Below are 12,214 nucleotides of genomic sequence, written 5' to 3' on the forward strand. Positions count from 1 at the left end.
TTCCTCGAAAATCCATTGGGTGTGGTGTTATGAGGTAAACGCTAGCTGTAACATTCTGTTTTCCTCTGATGCCAAATCCTGTACCAGAGAGAATCAATTCCCTCCGGCCTTAAGCTGATTGCTGGCTTTGATACGCAGGTATAGCAGTATATAGTTACATACACAATCCACAGCCAACAGAATCCAGTGCCTGTATACATATGCAGAAGGATCTTAGAATGATAAATTCTTCCAAGAATAATCTCTTACTAAAATAGTGTTCCAAATTGTTAAAAAAGTAATTTTACTTAAAGATAGAATGTGCAGTAGGGGGGAAACAGTGCCACGATTGTTATAGGTCGTTATCAATAAAACGTCACAATACCGTGCAGAATGTTCAATTTGCCTGCTAGAGGGCAAGGAGACCCCCAACTCCACTTAAACCATTGACAACTATGTGCTGTTTTCAAGGGAATGTTAAATAAAATGATAATTATTTGGCTGTAACAATCACCTCTTGAAGAACATAGTCAGAAATCCAAATTTCAGATTTTTCCATACAAAACAATTGCTCACATTTAGCGCAGCTCTTTCATCAGTTATATAGCAAGTAACTGCATGCTTTTCATGGTCAGTAAACATGATTATGTCATACATGAGGGTAGCCTCAATCTCTCAATATTGGCCACCATTAATTTGATATTTGAGTGATAAAATAAAGAAGTGAACTATACCTGACAAGTATTTTAAGTTTATGATAATTTTCCCATCCTTTGTGCCTGTCTGTCAAGCAGCAGAAGGAAGCATTTGCCAATGTACTGTTAGCTGATATTTTCTACTCTGCAAGCTACCAGTACAAACTTTGTACAGTTGGCTAAACAGTGGTAAGTAGACCAAATGTACTTTTTTTATCCAACCAACATAGACCTACTTAGTGAAGTTAGCCAACATCCCCTTTTCAACTTTGTTTAAGTGTTTGAAAGTTAGAGGAATAAAAATGCTAACCTCCCATTACTTATTGTAATGGGGAGAGGTTAGCATGTCTTGGGGGGGATGATATTTGTGCGTCTAACTTTTTCACGATTCATTCAGGACTATCCGTAAAAATGGTAGCATGTTTAGAAACATACAATACATTATTTTCCATTAATTTCTATTAGGCACAAAATTATCTGAAACCACCAAAACAAACAGCAAAAGCATTCAGCAACTGTGTAGAGTCACAAGTTTGATGTAAACATTGCGTGCTAGGAATATGGGACCAAATACTAAACTGTTGACTACTTCAATACACATACAGTACCAGTCAAAAGTTTGAACACCTACTCATTCCATGGTTTTTCTTTATTTTTATATTATAGAATAATAGTGAATACATAAACTATGAAATAACACATATGGGATCATGTAGTAACCAAAAAAAGTGTTAAGTCAAAATACACTACTCAAAAAAATAAAGGGAACACTAAAATAACACATCCTAGATCTGAATGAATGAAATAATCTTATTAAATATTTGTTTATTTACATAGTTGAATGTGCTGACAACAACAACAACAAAAAATCACAAAAATAATCAATGGAAATCCAATTTATCAACCCATGGAGGTCTGGATTTGGAGTCACACTCAAAATTAAAGTGGAAAACCACACTACAGGCTGATCCAACTTTGATGTAATGTCCTTAAAACAAGTAAAAATGAGGCTCAGTAGTGTGTGTGGCCTCCACGTGCCTGTATGACCTCCCTACAATGCCTGGGCATGCTCCTGATGAGGTGGCGGATGGTCTCCTGAGGGATCTCCTCCCAGACTTGGACTAAAGCATCCGCCAACTCCTGGACAGTCTGTGGTGCAAATTCCTCATTGTACACTCCTGGACAGTCTGTGGCGTTGGTGGATGGAGCGAGACATGATGTCCCAGATGTGCTCAATTGGATTCAGGTCTGGGGAACAGGCGGGCCAGTCCATAGCATCAATGCCTTCCTCTTGCAGGAACTGCTGACACACTCCAGCCACATGAGGTCTAGCATTGTCTTGCATTAGGAGGAACCCAGGGCCAACCGCACCAGCATATGGTCTCACAAGGGGTCTGAGGATCTCATCTCGGTACCTAATGGCAGTCAGGCTACCTCTGGCGAGCACATGGAGGGCTGTGCGGCCCCCCAAAGAAATGCCACCCCACACCATGACTGACCCACCGCCAAACCGATCATGCTGGAGGATGTTGCAGGCAGCAGAACGTTCTCCACGGCGTCTCCAAACTCTGTCACGTCTGTCACATGTGCTCAGTGTGAACCTGCTTTCATCTGTGAAGAGCACAGGGCGCCAGTGGCGAATTTGCCAATCTTGGTGTCCTCTGGCAAATGCCAAACGTCCTGCACGGTGTTGGGCTGTAAGCACAACCCCCACCTGTGGATGTCGGCCCTCATACCACCCTCATGGAGTCTGTTTCTGACCGTTTGAGCAGACACATGCACATTTGTGGCCTGCTGGAGGTCATTTTGCAGGGCTCTGGCAGTGCTCCTCCTGCTCCTCCTTGCACAAAGGCGGAGGTAGCGGTCCTGCTGCTGGGTTGTTGCCCTCCTACGGCCTCCTCCACGTCTCCTGATGTACTGGCCTGTCTCCTGGTAGCGCCTCCATGCTCTGGACACTACGCTGACAGACACAGCAAACCTTCTTGCCACAGCTCGCATTGATGTGCCATCCTGGATGAGCTGCACTACCTGAGCCACTTGTGTGGGTTTTAGACTCCGTCTCATGCTACCACTAGAGTGAAAGCACCGCCAGCATTCAAAAGTGACCAAAACATCAGCCAGGAAGCATAGGAACTGAGAAGTGGTCTGTGGTCACCACCTGCAGAACTACTCCTTTATTTTATTGGGGGTGTCTTGCTAATTGCCTATAATTTCCACCTGTTGTCTATTCCATTTGCACAACAGCATGTGAAATGTATTGTCAATCAGTGTTGCTTCCTAAGTGGACAGTTTGATTTCACAGAAGTGTGATTGACTTAGAGTTACATTGTGTTGTTTAAGTGTTCCCTTTATTTTTTATATGAGATTCTTCAAAGTAGCCACCCTTTGCCTTGATGACCACTCGGGGAGCTCCCGACGAGTGGCACAGCGGTCTAAGGCACTGCATCGCCGTGCTAGAAGCGTCACTATAGACCCTGGTTCGATTCCAGGCTATATCCCAACCACAATTGGCCCAACGTCATCCGGGTTAGGGTTTGGCCGAGTTAGGCCATCATTGTAAATAAGAATTTGTTCATAACTGACTTGCCTAGTTAAATAAAAGGTTAAATAAACAGGTGTGCCTTGTTAAAAGTTAATTTGTGGAATTTCTTTCCTTCTTAATGCGCTTGAGCCAATCAGTTGTGTTGTGACAAGGTAAGGTTGGTAGCCCTATTTGGTAAAAGACCAAGTCCATTATATGGCAAGTACAGCTCAAATAAGCAAAGAAACGACAGTCCATCATTACTTTAAGACATGAAGGTCAGTCTCAAAAACCATCAAGCACTGATGAAGAAACTGGCTCATGAGGACCGCCACTGGAAAGGAAGACCCAGAGTAACCTCTGCTGCAGAGGATAAGTTCATTAGAGTTATCAGTCTCATAAATTCCAGGCCAAATAAACACTTCAGAGTTCAAGTAAAAGACACATCTCAATCAACTGTTCAGAGGAGACAGCGTGAATCAGGCCTTCACGGTCGCATCGCTGCAAAGAAACCACTACTAAAGGACACCAATGAGAAGAGACTTGCTTGGGCCAAGAAACACAAGCAATAAACATTAGACCGGTGGAAATCTGTCCTTTGGGCTGATGAGTCCAAATTTGAGATTTTTGGTTCCAACTGCCTTGTCTTTGTGAGATACAGAGTAGGTGAACGGATGATCTCTGCATGTGTAGTTCCCACCGTGAAGCATGGAGGAGTAGTGATGGTGCTTTGCTCGTGACACTGTCTGATTTATTTAGAAATAAAGCGATACGCCATCCCATCTGGTGTGCGCTTAGTGGGACCATCATTTGTTTTTCAACAGGTAAATGACCGAACACACCCCCAGGCCGTGTAAGGGCTATTTGACCAAGATGGAGAGTGGCGAGGTGCTGAATCAGATGACCTGGCCCCCACAATCACCTGACCTGAACCCAATTGAGTTTGTTTGGGATGAGTTGGACTGCAGAGTGAAAGGAAAAACAGCCAACAAGTGCTCAGCATATGTGGGAACTCCTTCAAGACTGTTGGAAAAGCATTCCAGGTGAAGCCAGGTGAGAGAACACCGAGTGTGCAAAGCTGTCAAGGCAAAGGATGACTACTTTGAAGAATCTCAAATATATATATATATTTTGATTTATTTAACACTTTTTTGGTTACTACATGATTCCATGTGTTATTTCATAGTTTTGATGTCTTCACTATTATTCTACAATGCAGAAAATAGTAAAAATAAAGAAAAACCCAAACTTTTGACTGGTACTGTAAGTGAATGTGGCAATACTTTTGGTCCCCTAAAATGGTGGGGTGGGGTACAAACAGTGCTGTAATTTCTGAACAGTTCACCCGAAAATACTCTCAAATGTAAGCAGACAGTGTGCACTTTAACCTCAGTCGTATCAAATCCAAAGTGCTGGAATAAAAAGAACTAAAACAAAAGAAATGTGTCACTGTCCCAATACTTTGAGCTCACTGTATATGGCTAGTTAACAAGCTAACTTTCAGGGGATAAACTAGATGGCTATATCCAAATAGTTTAATTTGCTTGCCATCTATTATAGTGGTGATTACAGTAGTGTGACTGACAACTTTACCAGGACGAGGACTTGCCAATGTCAAGCTCTTTCCAAAAGCCTAAATCTCTGATGAAGCAAGCTAAATGACACGTCTGCTTAGCTAGCCAGCTACATGCCAAATGGATAGGCTACCCTGAAGTACATGATCAATTGATGTTTACGGAAAGCATGCAGTAAAACTACCAGAGCTAAATGTGGAATAATCTGAACTGTGTAGTTCTGACTATGCTCTTCAAGGAGGTGATGATATTAAAACCTTGTCTTGCTAATTGCCTATAATTTCCACCTGTTGTCTATTCCATTTGCACAACAGCATGTGAAATGTATTGTCAATCAGTGTTGCTTCCTAAGTGGACAGTTTGATTTCACAGAAGTGTGATTGACTTGGAGTTACATTGTGTTGTTTAAGTGTTCCCTTTATTTTTTTGAGCAGTGTAGTTATATTGACTACGTCCGTCCGAGCTCGCTCATTAATGTCTTAATCGAAATTACAGATTGCCTCTTATCCGCTTGTCGTCCCCTTATGTCATAGTTTATATGCCTTGTAAATGAAGTTGAATGAACTGTTTCGCTGCCAGACAAGGCTCCACTGATAGCCAGTTGTATCAGTGGTAAGATGTTGGGACTGCTGTTGGGACAGCTTTATGTAGGCACTAACAGTTTGTGGGCACCGTTAGTGCAATTCATGTATTTGTTTAGTGTAGTGGCTTTGATGGCATGCATCCCACTTGTTTCTGCCCCACCAAGATTTACATGCTAAAATCGCCACTGCATATTGTGCACTGCTATCGTGCGTGCACCAACGACTGAGGGGGGGAAAAAAACGGTGTTTTTGTTGTTGTAATATTGCAAACAGACGGGGAAGTTTCACCATTAAGGAGTCCAGCTTTAAGAGTCCATTTGTAACAATTAATAAATGTTGTGAACATGCTGTCATTTCTCAACCCCCACATCAGCTGTGTTACACGAACACTGTTTCGCCCAAAACACTGGTGTGTGTGTGTTTTGTGCTGCTTGGCATGTCAGATATTTTACAAGCTGATTTTCCCAGTTGCAGCTGACCACAAGGTTTCAAGACAACGCCAAAAAAACAGCAGAAAATAGCCATATAAGACCATACTACTGCCGTCCTATCTTTTCTAATACCGCCTCTCACTCTTCCCGTCTCTCTCTCTCTGATGTGAACTGTGCAGTATTAAATCTGTAAAAGCACACATTCCTGTTTCTGCTTTTTCTGACCTACTGCTGAAAGAGAGACTGGCTTATATTACACACAGACACACAGGGCCCAGGTTGAGTGTGTGTGTGATTCTTACCTTGGCGAAGAACACTGAGAGATGAGTCTCACTGCCAAGGATCCATATAGGGAACTTAGGAGACTTCAGGAACGCACCCACCTGAAACACGCATACATACCAAAACTAGAGCAAAGCAGTTCTGATTCATATTCCAGACTGACTTAACTGTCTGGTCCCAGACCAAGTTAGCCTTTATTCTGTAAAACTTTCTGATGCCATTTCAACTAACAGAAGGAATGATCAGGGAATACAATCTGATGTTGTAATAGAATATGTACAGTAATAGAGAAGACTGTCATATTGTTGCTAATACAATGGTTGTTCAATGAGCAGGTTTATAGCATGAACATACCAATGTACCCAGACTTACTCAGCTATTCTAGTAATCTACTGTAGTTCCTAATATACTATAGTCAGTCACAGACAAGAAGTGGCAGTATGTGTGAGAGACGGAGTGTGTATGACAACGTGTTTATTTGTGGTGCTGATTCTCTCACAGAATGTTTGAATCTCTCCCCCCGCAATCATTCGTGACTGGTGAACAAGAACAAACTCACCACTATGCTTTGGACATAACAAGCCTGAAGGAATGTTGTCTGTGTGTGTTTTCGTACCTTGCAGTAGCGTAGTGACTCCATGAGAGTGAGGAAGCCCACTGATGCCTGGTTGTGGATTCCATGGAGCTCTGAGGGAGGGAGGGAGGGAAAGAGAGAGGAAACGAGAGAAAGAGGCCTAGCTTAGACCAACAAAAAAAAACTCTTAAATGAAACAGCTTCTTTGGTCTTTCTGCGTGTATGTTGACCCAGTGAAAGTGTGACTGATCACTGCCATCTAGTGTTCAGCTGTGAGATCACAGTCACCAGGAAACTGGACAACGTCTTCGAAACACCTTTAGTAAACTGAGCAATAAATAGTCGCCTAACGCTCATTGAAGAAAAGTTTCAAATTAAATCACGCTGACAGAAAATGAGGCTTATTGCACAACACCTTTCACTAAGATAATGTAATCCGCTGTGTGTGTGTGTATCCCGTTTGGGAGAGCATGGCGCTTGCAATGCCAGGGTTGTGGGTTCGATTCCCACAAGGGACCAGTATGAAAATAAAGTATAAAAATGTATGCACTCAATACTGTAAATCGCTCTGGATTAGATCGTCTGCTAAATGACCAAAAAAGTCTTAAAAAATGTGTACTTACTCATGCCAGAGCACTCCCTGTCTCCGTCCCACACATTAGAGACAGCATGGCCCGTCACTAACAGGTTAACCAGACTCTGACTGCAGAGAGAAAGAAAAGTAATGGCTTAAGCTTTTTAGAACATCACTTCGCTCAAGTCGTCAAAAGAAAGTGAGGGATCAGGGGTCATACCTGCCGTGGCCATAGACTGGATCTACGAGAGGCTCTGTAGTATCTTCAATCTCATTCCTGATGTTAACTATCCCCTGTAGAGATAGAAAGAGAAAAGTGGTTACATGCATGCACACAGAGTGCAGAGGAACACGCATGCATACAAACACACGCAGAGCCTTACCTTGGTGAGGATGACAGAGTAGAGGAAGAGCAGGACTCCACAGCGCCCTTTCCAGGTTTCGTAGAGAGACACCACTTCCTCTCTAAGCTCTGATAATGACTTCACAATACGCTTCCTGTAGAGATTAGAGGTCAAAGGTCAGGGGCTAGAAGTCAGTGAGAGCACCTCTAATGACATTGCACTCATTTGGGGGGGGGGGGGGGGGGGGGGGGGGGGGGGGGGAATTCAGGTTAATCTAGGTATAATAACCATACAACTACTGAACAGTTACTGAAACGTTAATGTATAGCAGTCATTTACCGTCACACTGCTATGACTGTGCAGTAGTTCATGCTGACAGTGCAGTAGTTCATGCTGACAGTGTTGTATTATTACGCAATGGGCCAGATGGCAATCTGATGCTCCTCTAGGCAGAAAATCAAAGATTGTGTGTGTGTGTGTGTCTCCTTAAGGAATCAGTGAGGAGTGTGTGTGCCGAGTCAGCAGGTTGTAAATCATTATCGAGAAACTCCAGTCACACACACAGGCTTAGCCAATCCCAGACAGACGGAGACACACACACTAGCGTTCCTGATTTTCCTGCAATGCAGTGTTCCTTTCATCTCCATGGAAGTCATGGCCAATAGAGAGACGAGTCACAGTCAGTAGAGTTACTTACTGGAGGATGCTGTGAAACCGCTCAAAGCCAAGATCCTCATCAGCCAAAGCCGCTACACACAATAGACACACAGAGATGCAAACACATACACGTTCTAGTGAAACAACTTAGGTAACGTTGACAGAACACAACACGTCATTATTCTAGATTAACAGTGACTGCAATACTACTCACTATGTGGTCTACCCACTATCATATGCGATGATTAATACCATCTCACTACAGCAATGCAGTTATTTATATTACATGGGTATTAGTGGATTGATGAGTAGTGGGACTCACTGGGTTGCTGGTCTTGCGGGGTCTGGCTGGTCTCTGGACCCCCTGTGAGGGGTGTATGAGTGGTAGTGTGGGGGCACCGTCCTTTGGCCCAGGTCACCAGGGAGTAGAAGGTAGTGGAGGAAGTAGAGCAGGCTTGTTCCAGGATCTCAGCCAGAGTAGAACACAGGGCCGCTTTCTGCTCCTCCTCTACAAGGAACACATACAATCAGAATAATTAATTGCCATGGTGCTGTCTGAAGATATAGGCTACGATTACATATAAATATATAAACTCAAGGACGTTTCTTTTTTTTGCTTTTTCAGGACCCTGTCTTTCAAAGATAATTCATAAAAATCCAAATAACTTCACAGATCTTCATTGTAAAGAGTTTAAACACGGTTTCCCATGCTTGTTCAATGAACCATAAACAATGAATGAACATGCACCTGTGGAACGGTCGTTAAGACACTTACAGCTTACAGACGGTAGGCAATTAAGGACACAGTTATGAACACTTAGGATACTAAAGAGGCCTTTCTACTGACTCTGAAAATCACCAAAAGAAAGATGCCCAGGGTCCCTGCTCATCTGCGTGAACGTGCCTCAGGCATGCTGCAAGGAGGCATGAGGACCGCAGATGTGGCCAGGGGAATAAATTGAAATGTCTGTACTGTGAGACGCCTAAGACAGGAGGGACAGCTGATCATCCTCGCAGTGGCAGACCATGTGTAACAACACCTGCACAGGATCGGTACATCCAAACATCACACCTGCAGGACAGGTACAGGATGGCAACAACAACTGCCCGAGTTACACCAGGAACGCACAATCCCTCCATCAGTGCTCAGACTGTCCGCAATAGGTTGAGAAAGGCTGGACTGAGGGTTTGTAGGCCTGTTGTAAGGCAGGTCCTCACCAGACATCACCGGCAACAACGTTGCCTATGGGCACACACCCACCATCGCTGGACAAGACAGGACTGGCAAAAAGTGCGCTTCACTGACGAGTTGCTGCTTTGTCTCACCAGGGGTGATGGTCGGATTCGCGTTTATCGTCGAAGGAATGAGCGTTACACCGAGGCCTGTACTCTGGAGCGGGATCGATTTGGAGGTGGAGGGTCCATCATGGTCTGGGGCGGTTTGTCACAGCATCATCAGACTGAGCTTGTTGTCATTTCAGGCAATCTCAATGCTGTGCGTTACAGGGAAGACATCCTCCTCCCTCATGTGGTACCCTTCCTGCAGGCTCATCCTGACATGACCCTCCAGCATGACAATGCCACCAGCCATACTGCTCGTTCTGTGAGTGATTTCCTGCAAGACAAGAATGTCAGTGTTTTGCCATGGCCAGCGAAGAGCCCGGATCTCAATCCCATTGAGCACGTCCGGGACCTGTTGGATCGGAGGGTGAGGTCTAGGGCCATTCCCCCCCAGAAATGTCCGGGAACATGCAGGCGCCTCGGTGGAAGAGTGGGGTAACATCTCACAGCAAGAACTGTTAAAACTGGTGCAGTCCATGAGGAGATGCACTGCAGTACTTAATGCAGCTGGTGGCCACACCAGATACTGACTTGCTTTTGACCCCCCCTTTGTTCAGGGACACATTATTATTATTATTCCATTTCAGTTAGCCACATGTCTGTGGAACTTGTTCAATTTATGTCTCAGTTGGTGAATCTTATGTTCATACAAATATTTACACATGTTAAGTTTGCTGAAAATAAACGCAGTTGACAGTGAGAGGACATTTATTTTTTTGCTGAGTTTATATATAAACCCAGTTATGATGCGTCTCCATTTGGAGCGCTCTCTGTTTAATGGGTCAGAAGTTAGGGTTACCTCCAGTTACAACTTTTTCAGTTAAACAGGGTCAGGGCTAGGTTTCCCAAACTCAGTCCTTGGTACCCCAAGGGGTGCATGTTCTGTTTTTTTTCCCGAACACTACACAGCCGATTCAAATAATCAACTAATCATCAAGCTTTAATCATTTGAATCAGCTGTGTAGTGTCAGACCAAAAAACAAAATGTACACCCCTTAGGGTCCCGAGGACTGAGTTCGGGAAACGCTGGGTTAGGGATAGAGGTCAGGGTTACCTGTGATGTGTCTCCAGTTAGAACTCTCTCTGTTAAACAAGATGTTCTTCAGAAGGAAGGCCTGCAGGAAACACACAATCAGGAAATATTCTACAAGCTGTAACCCATTTCTATAAGATCAAAAACGCAACCTGCCATCCTCATCAACCCTATCCACTGTCTAAGAACAGATGTTTACAAAAACACTCTGAAAGCACCATATAGTACTATCATAAACAGTAGTAGAGAAGGCTTCTCAGCTGAGTGCCAGTCAGGTGACTTCCGGAAAGTACTATCTAAGATGTGTGCCTGTCCTGATATCATCATTCTGGTAACAGACACCAACACCCTCTACCTGCTCATAGGCTGGGCCACCTAACTCATGTTTGTGTGTAAGGTTATGCACTGTCTGGTCTGGGACTGGTCCATACCTGTACAGGAGCAATGACAGCACAGGGTCCTCCTTCAAACTGCTCCAGTGCTGTGTGTTCTGTCTCACTGAAGACCAACCCTGAAACACAGCAATCACATCAGAGCCACTTATTTTGCCCCACCACTACCTGCTTCAACACTGACAATGTCTTGGATTGTGTTCAGGTTAGAGGGGGGTGCGCCAGAATGGCGCGAAGCATAGGTGAGAGGTAGCTTACCTTGGGTCCATCTCCTGAAGAGTGAAGCAGACACCCCGTTGCTGCCTGGTCTTTTCCAAACTAGGTCCACAACCTCTTTATTTAACTCCCCCATCCCTCTATAACACTGGTCCAACAGCCCTGGCAAACGGTTAGCTGGCTAGCTAACTACAATCAAATACAGAGCTGTCACTGCGCACACAGCCACGGTCCCGTTCGGGTTGGAGTAGGATAGCTAACCTTAGCTAGCGTTGTGGTTTACTCTTCGACTTTCCAGGAACTGGTGCCTTGCTTCCCTCTGCAAACGGGGCCGGTGGCATCGGCCACAACGAAGTTCCGTGACAGGTCAATCTCCCCGGTCTGACGAGCGGACAGGCAGGGATAGCTAACTAACGTTGATGCGCCTACCTAGCTAATGTTAAGTGGGCGCGTCTGCCCGGCTATCTTTGCGTGGGCCGACTTCTCCAGCAAAGCAGCGGGCGTAAACTAGTTAGCTGCCTGGTCAGCTGTCCAGATTGATAACAATAAGTTAGGGAGCGAGACTGTTAGCTAACTGCTCAATTCCCCTTGGTCCAAGTCGTAACGTTACCTTGCTACTAGTAGCCTGCTAACGTTAACTCGATAGTAACAATTTGCTACGTTAGCTAGCTAACGTTAAATGCATCACGTTTTGATGTTCCAAAGAGCGCTGGGGCGGTGGGAGTTTAAATTCAGGTCTGAATGCCGGTAACTTTCGCTTAGTCAATTGTTAGGAGGCAAACGCCTGTAATGGATATCGAAAGTAGTAAAATCTGGAAAAAAGATATGCTTGTTGCCGGTATCAAAGACTAGCTAGCAGTATGTCATTCGTGTATTTACAACAGCTGTTTGGAAATGTGTATTGAGTGACGAAAACGCTCGTAGCTGTGGATTGGTCCAAATCCAGAATGTTCTTGAGGTGTGGGCTCCAACTTGGTAGCCCATTGGTGAGTTCAGACTGTCAATTATCTACGTCAT

The 12,214-nt window shown here is 44.4% G+C and overlaps 1 protein-coding gene across 1 annotated transcript in view; it reads right to left on the reverse strand.

The window, feature by feature from the left end:
- LOC115180323 (ubiquitin carboxyl-terminal hydrolase MINDY-3) overlaps nucleotides 1–12,103 on the reverse strand; it is a 49,092-nt gene extending 36,989 nt beyond the window's left edge. The window contains exons 1-10 of the mRNA XM_029742334.1: nucleotides 11,240–12,103; nucleotides 11,021–11,100; nucleotides 10,611–10,671; nucleotides 8,538–8,723; nucleotides 8,256–8,307; nucleotides 7,598–7,712; nucleotides 7,435–7,508; nucleotides 7,264–7,343; nucleotides 6,683–6,753; nucleotides 6,087–6,167 (exon numbers count right to left, since the gene is read on the reverse strand). Coding sequence (XP_029598194.1) covers nucleotides 6,087–6,167; nucleotides 6,683–6,753; nucleotides 7,264–7,343; nucleotides 7,435–7,508; nucleotides 7,598–7,712; nucleotides 8,256–8,307; nucleotides 8,538–8,723; nucleotides 10,611–10,671; nucleotides 11,021–11,100; nucleotides 11,240–11,333 — 894 coding nt within the window. The 5' untranslated portion in view covers nucleotides 11,334–12,103. The remainder of the gene's footprint in view (nucleotides 1–6,086; nucleotides 6,168–6,682; nucleotides 6,754–7,263; nucleotides 7,344–7,434; nucleotides 7,509–7,597; nucleotides 7,713–8,255; nucleotides 8,308–8,537; nucleotides 8,724–10,610; nucleotides 10,672–11,020; nucleotides 11,101–11,239) is intronic.
- Nucleotides 12,104–12,214: the final 111 nt, after the last annotated feature.

Source organism: Salmo trutta, chromosome 3 (genome assembly GCF_901001165.1).
Source record: "Salmo trutta chromosome 3, fSalTru1.1, whole genome shotgun sequence".
Classification (NCBI taxonomy): Eukaryota; Metazoa; Chordata; class Actinopteri; order Salmoniformes; family Salmonidae; genus Salmo; species Salmo trutta.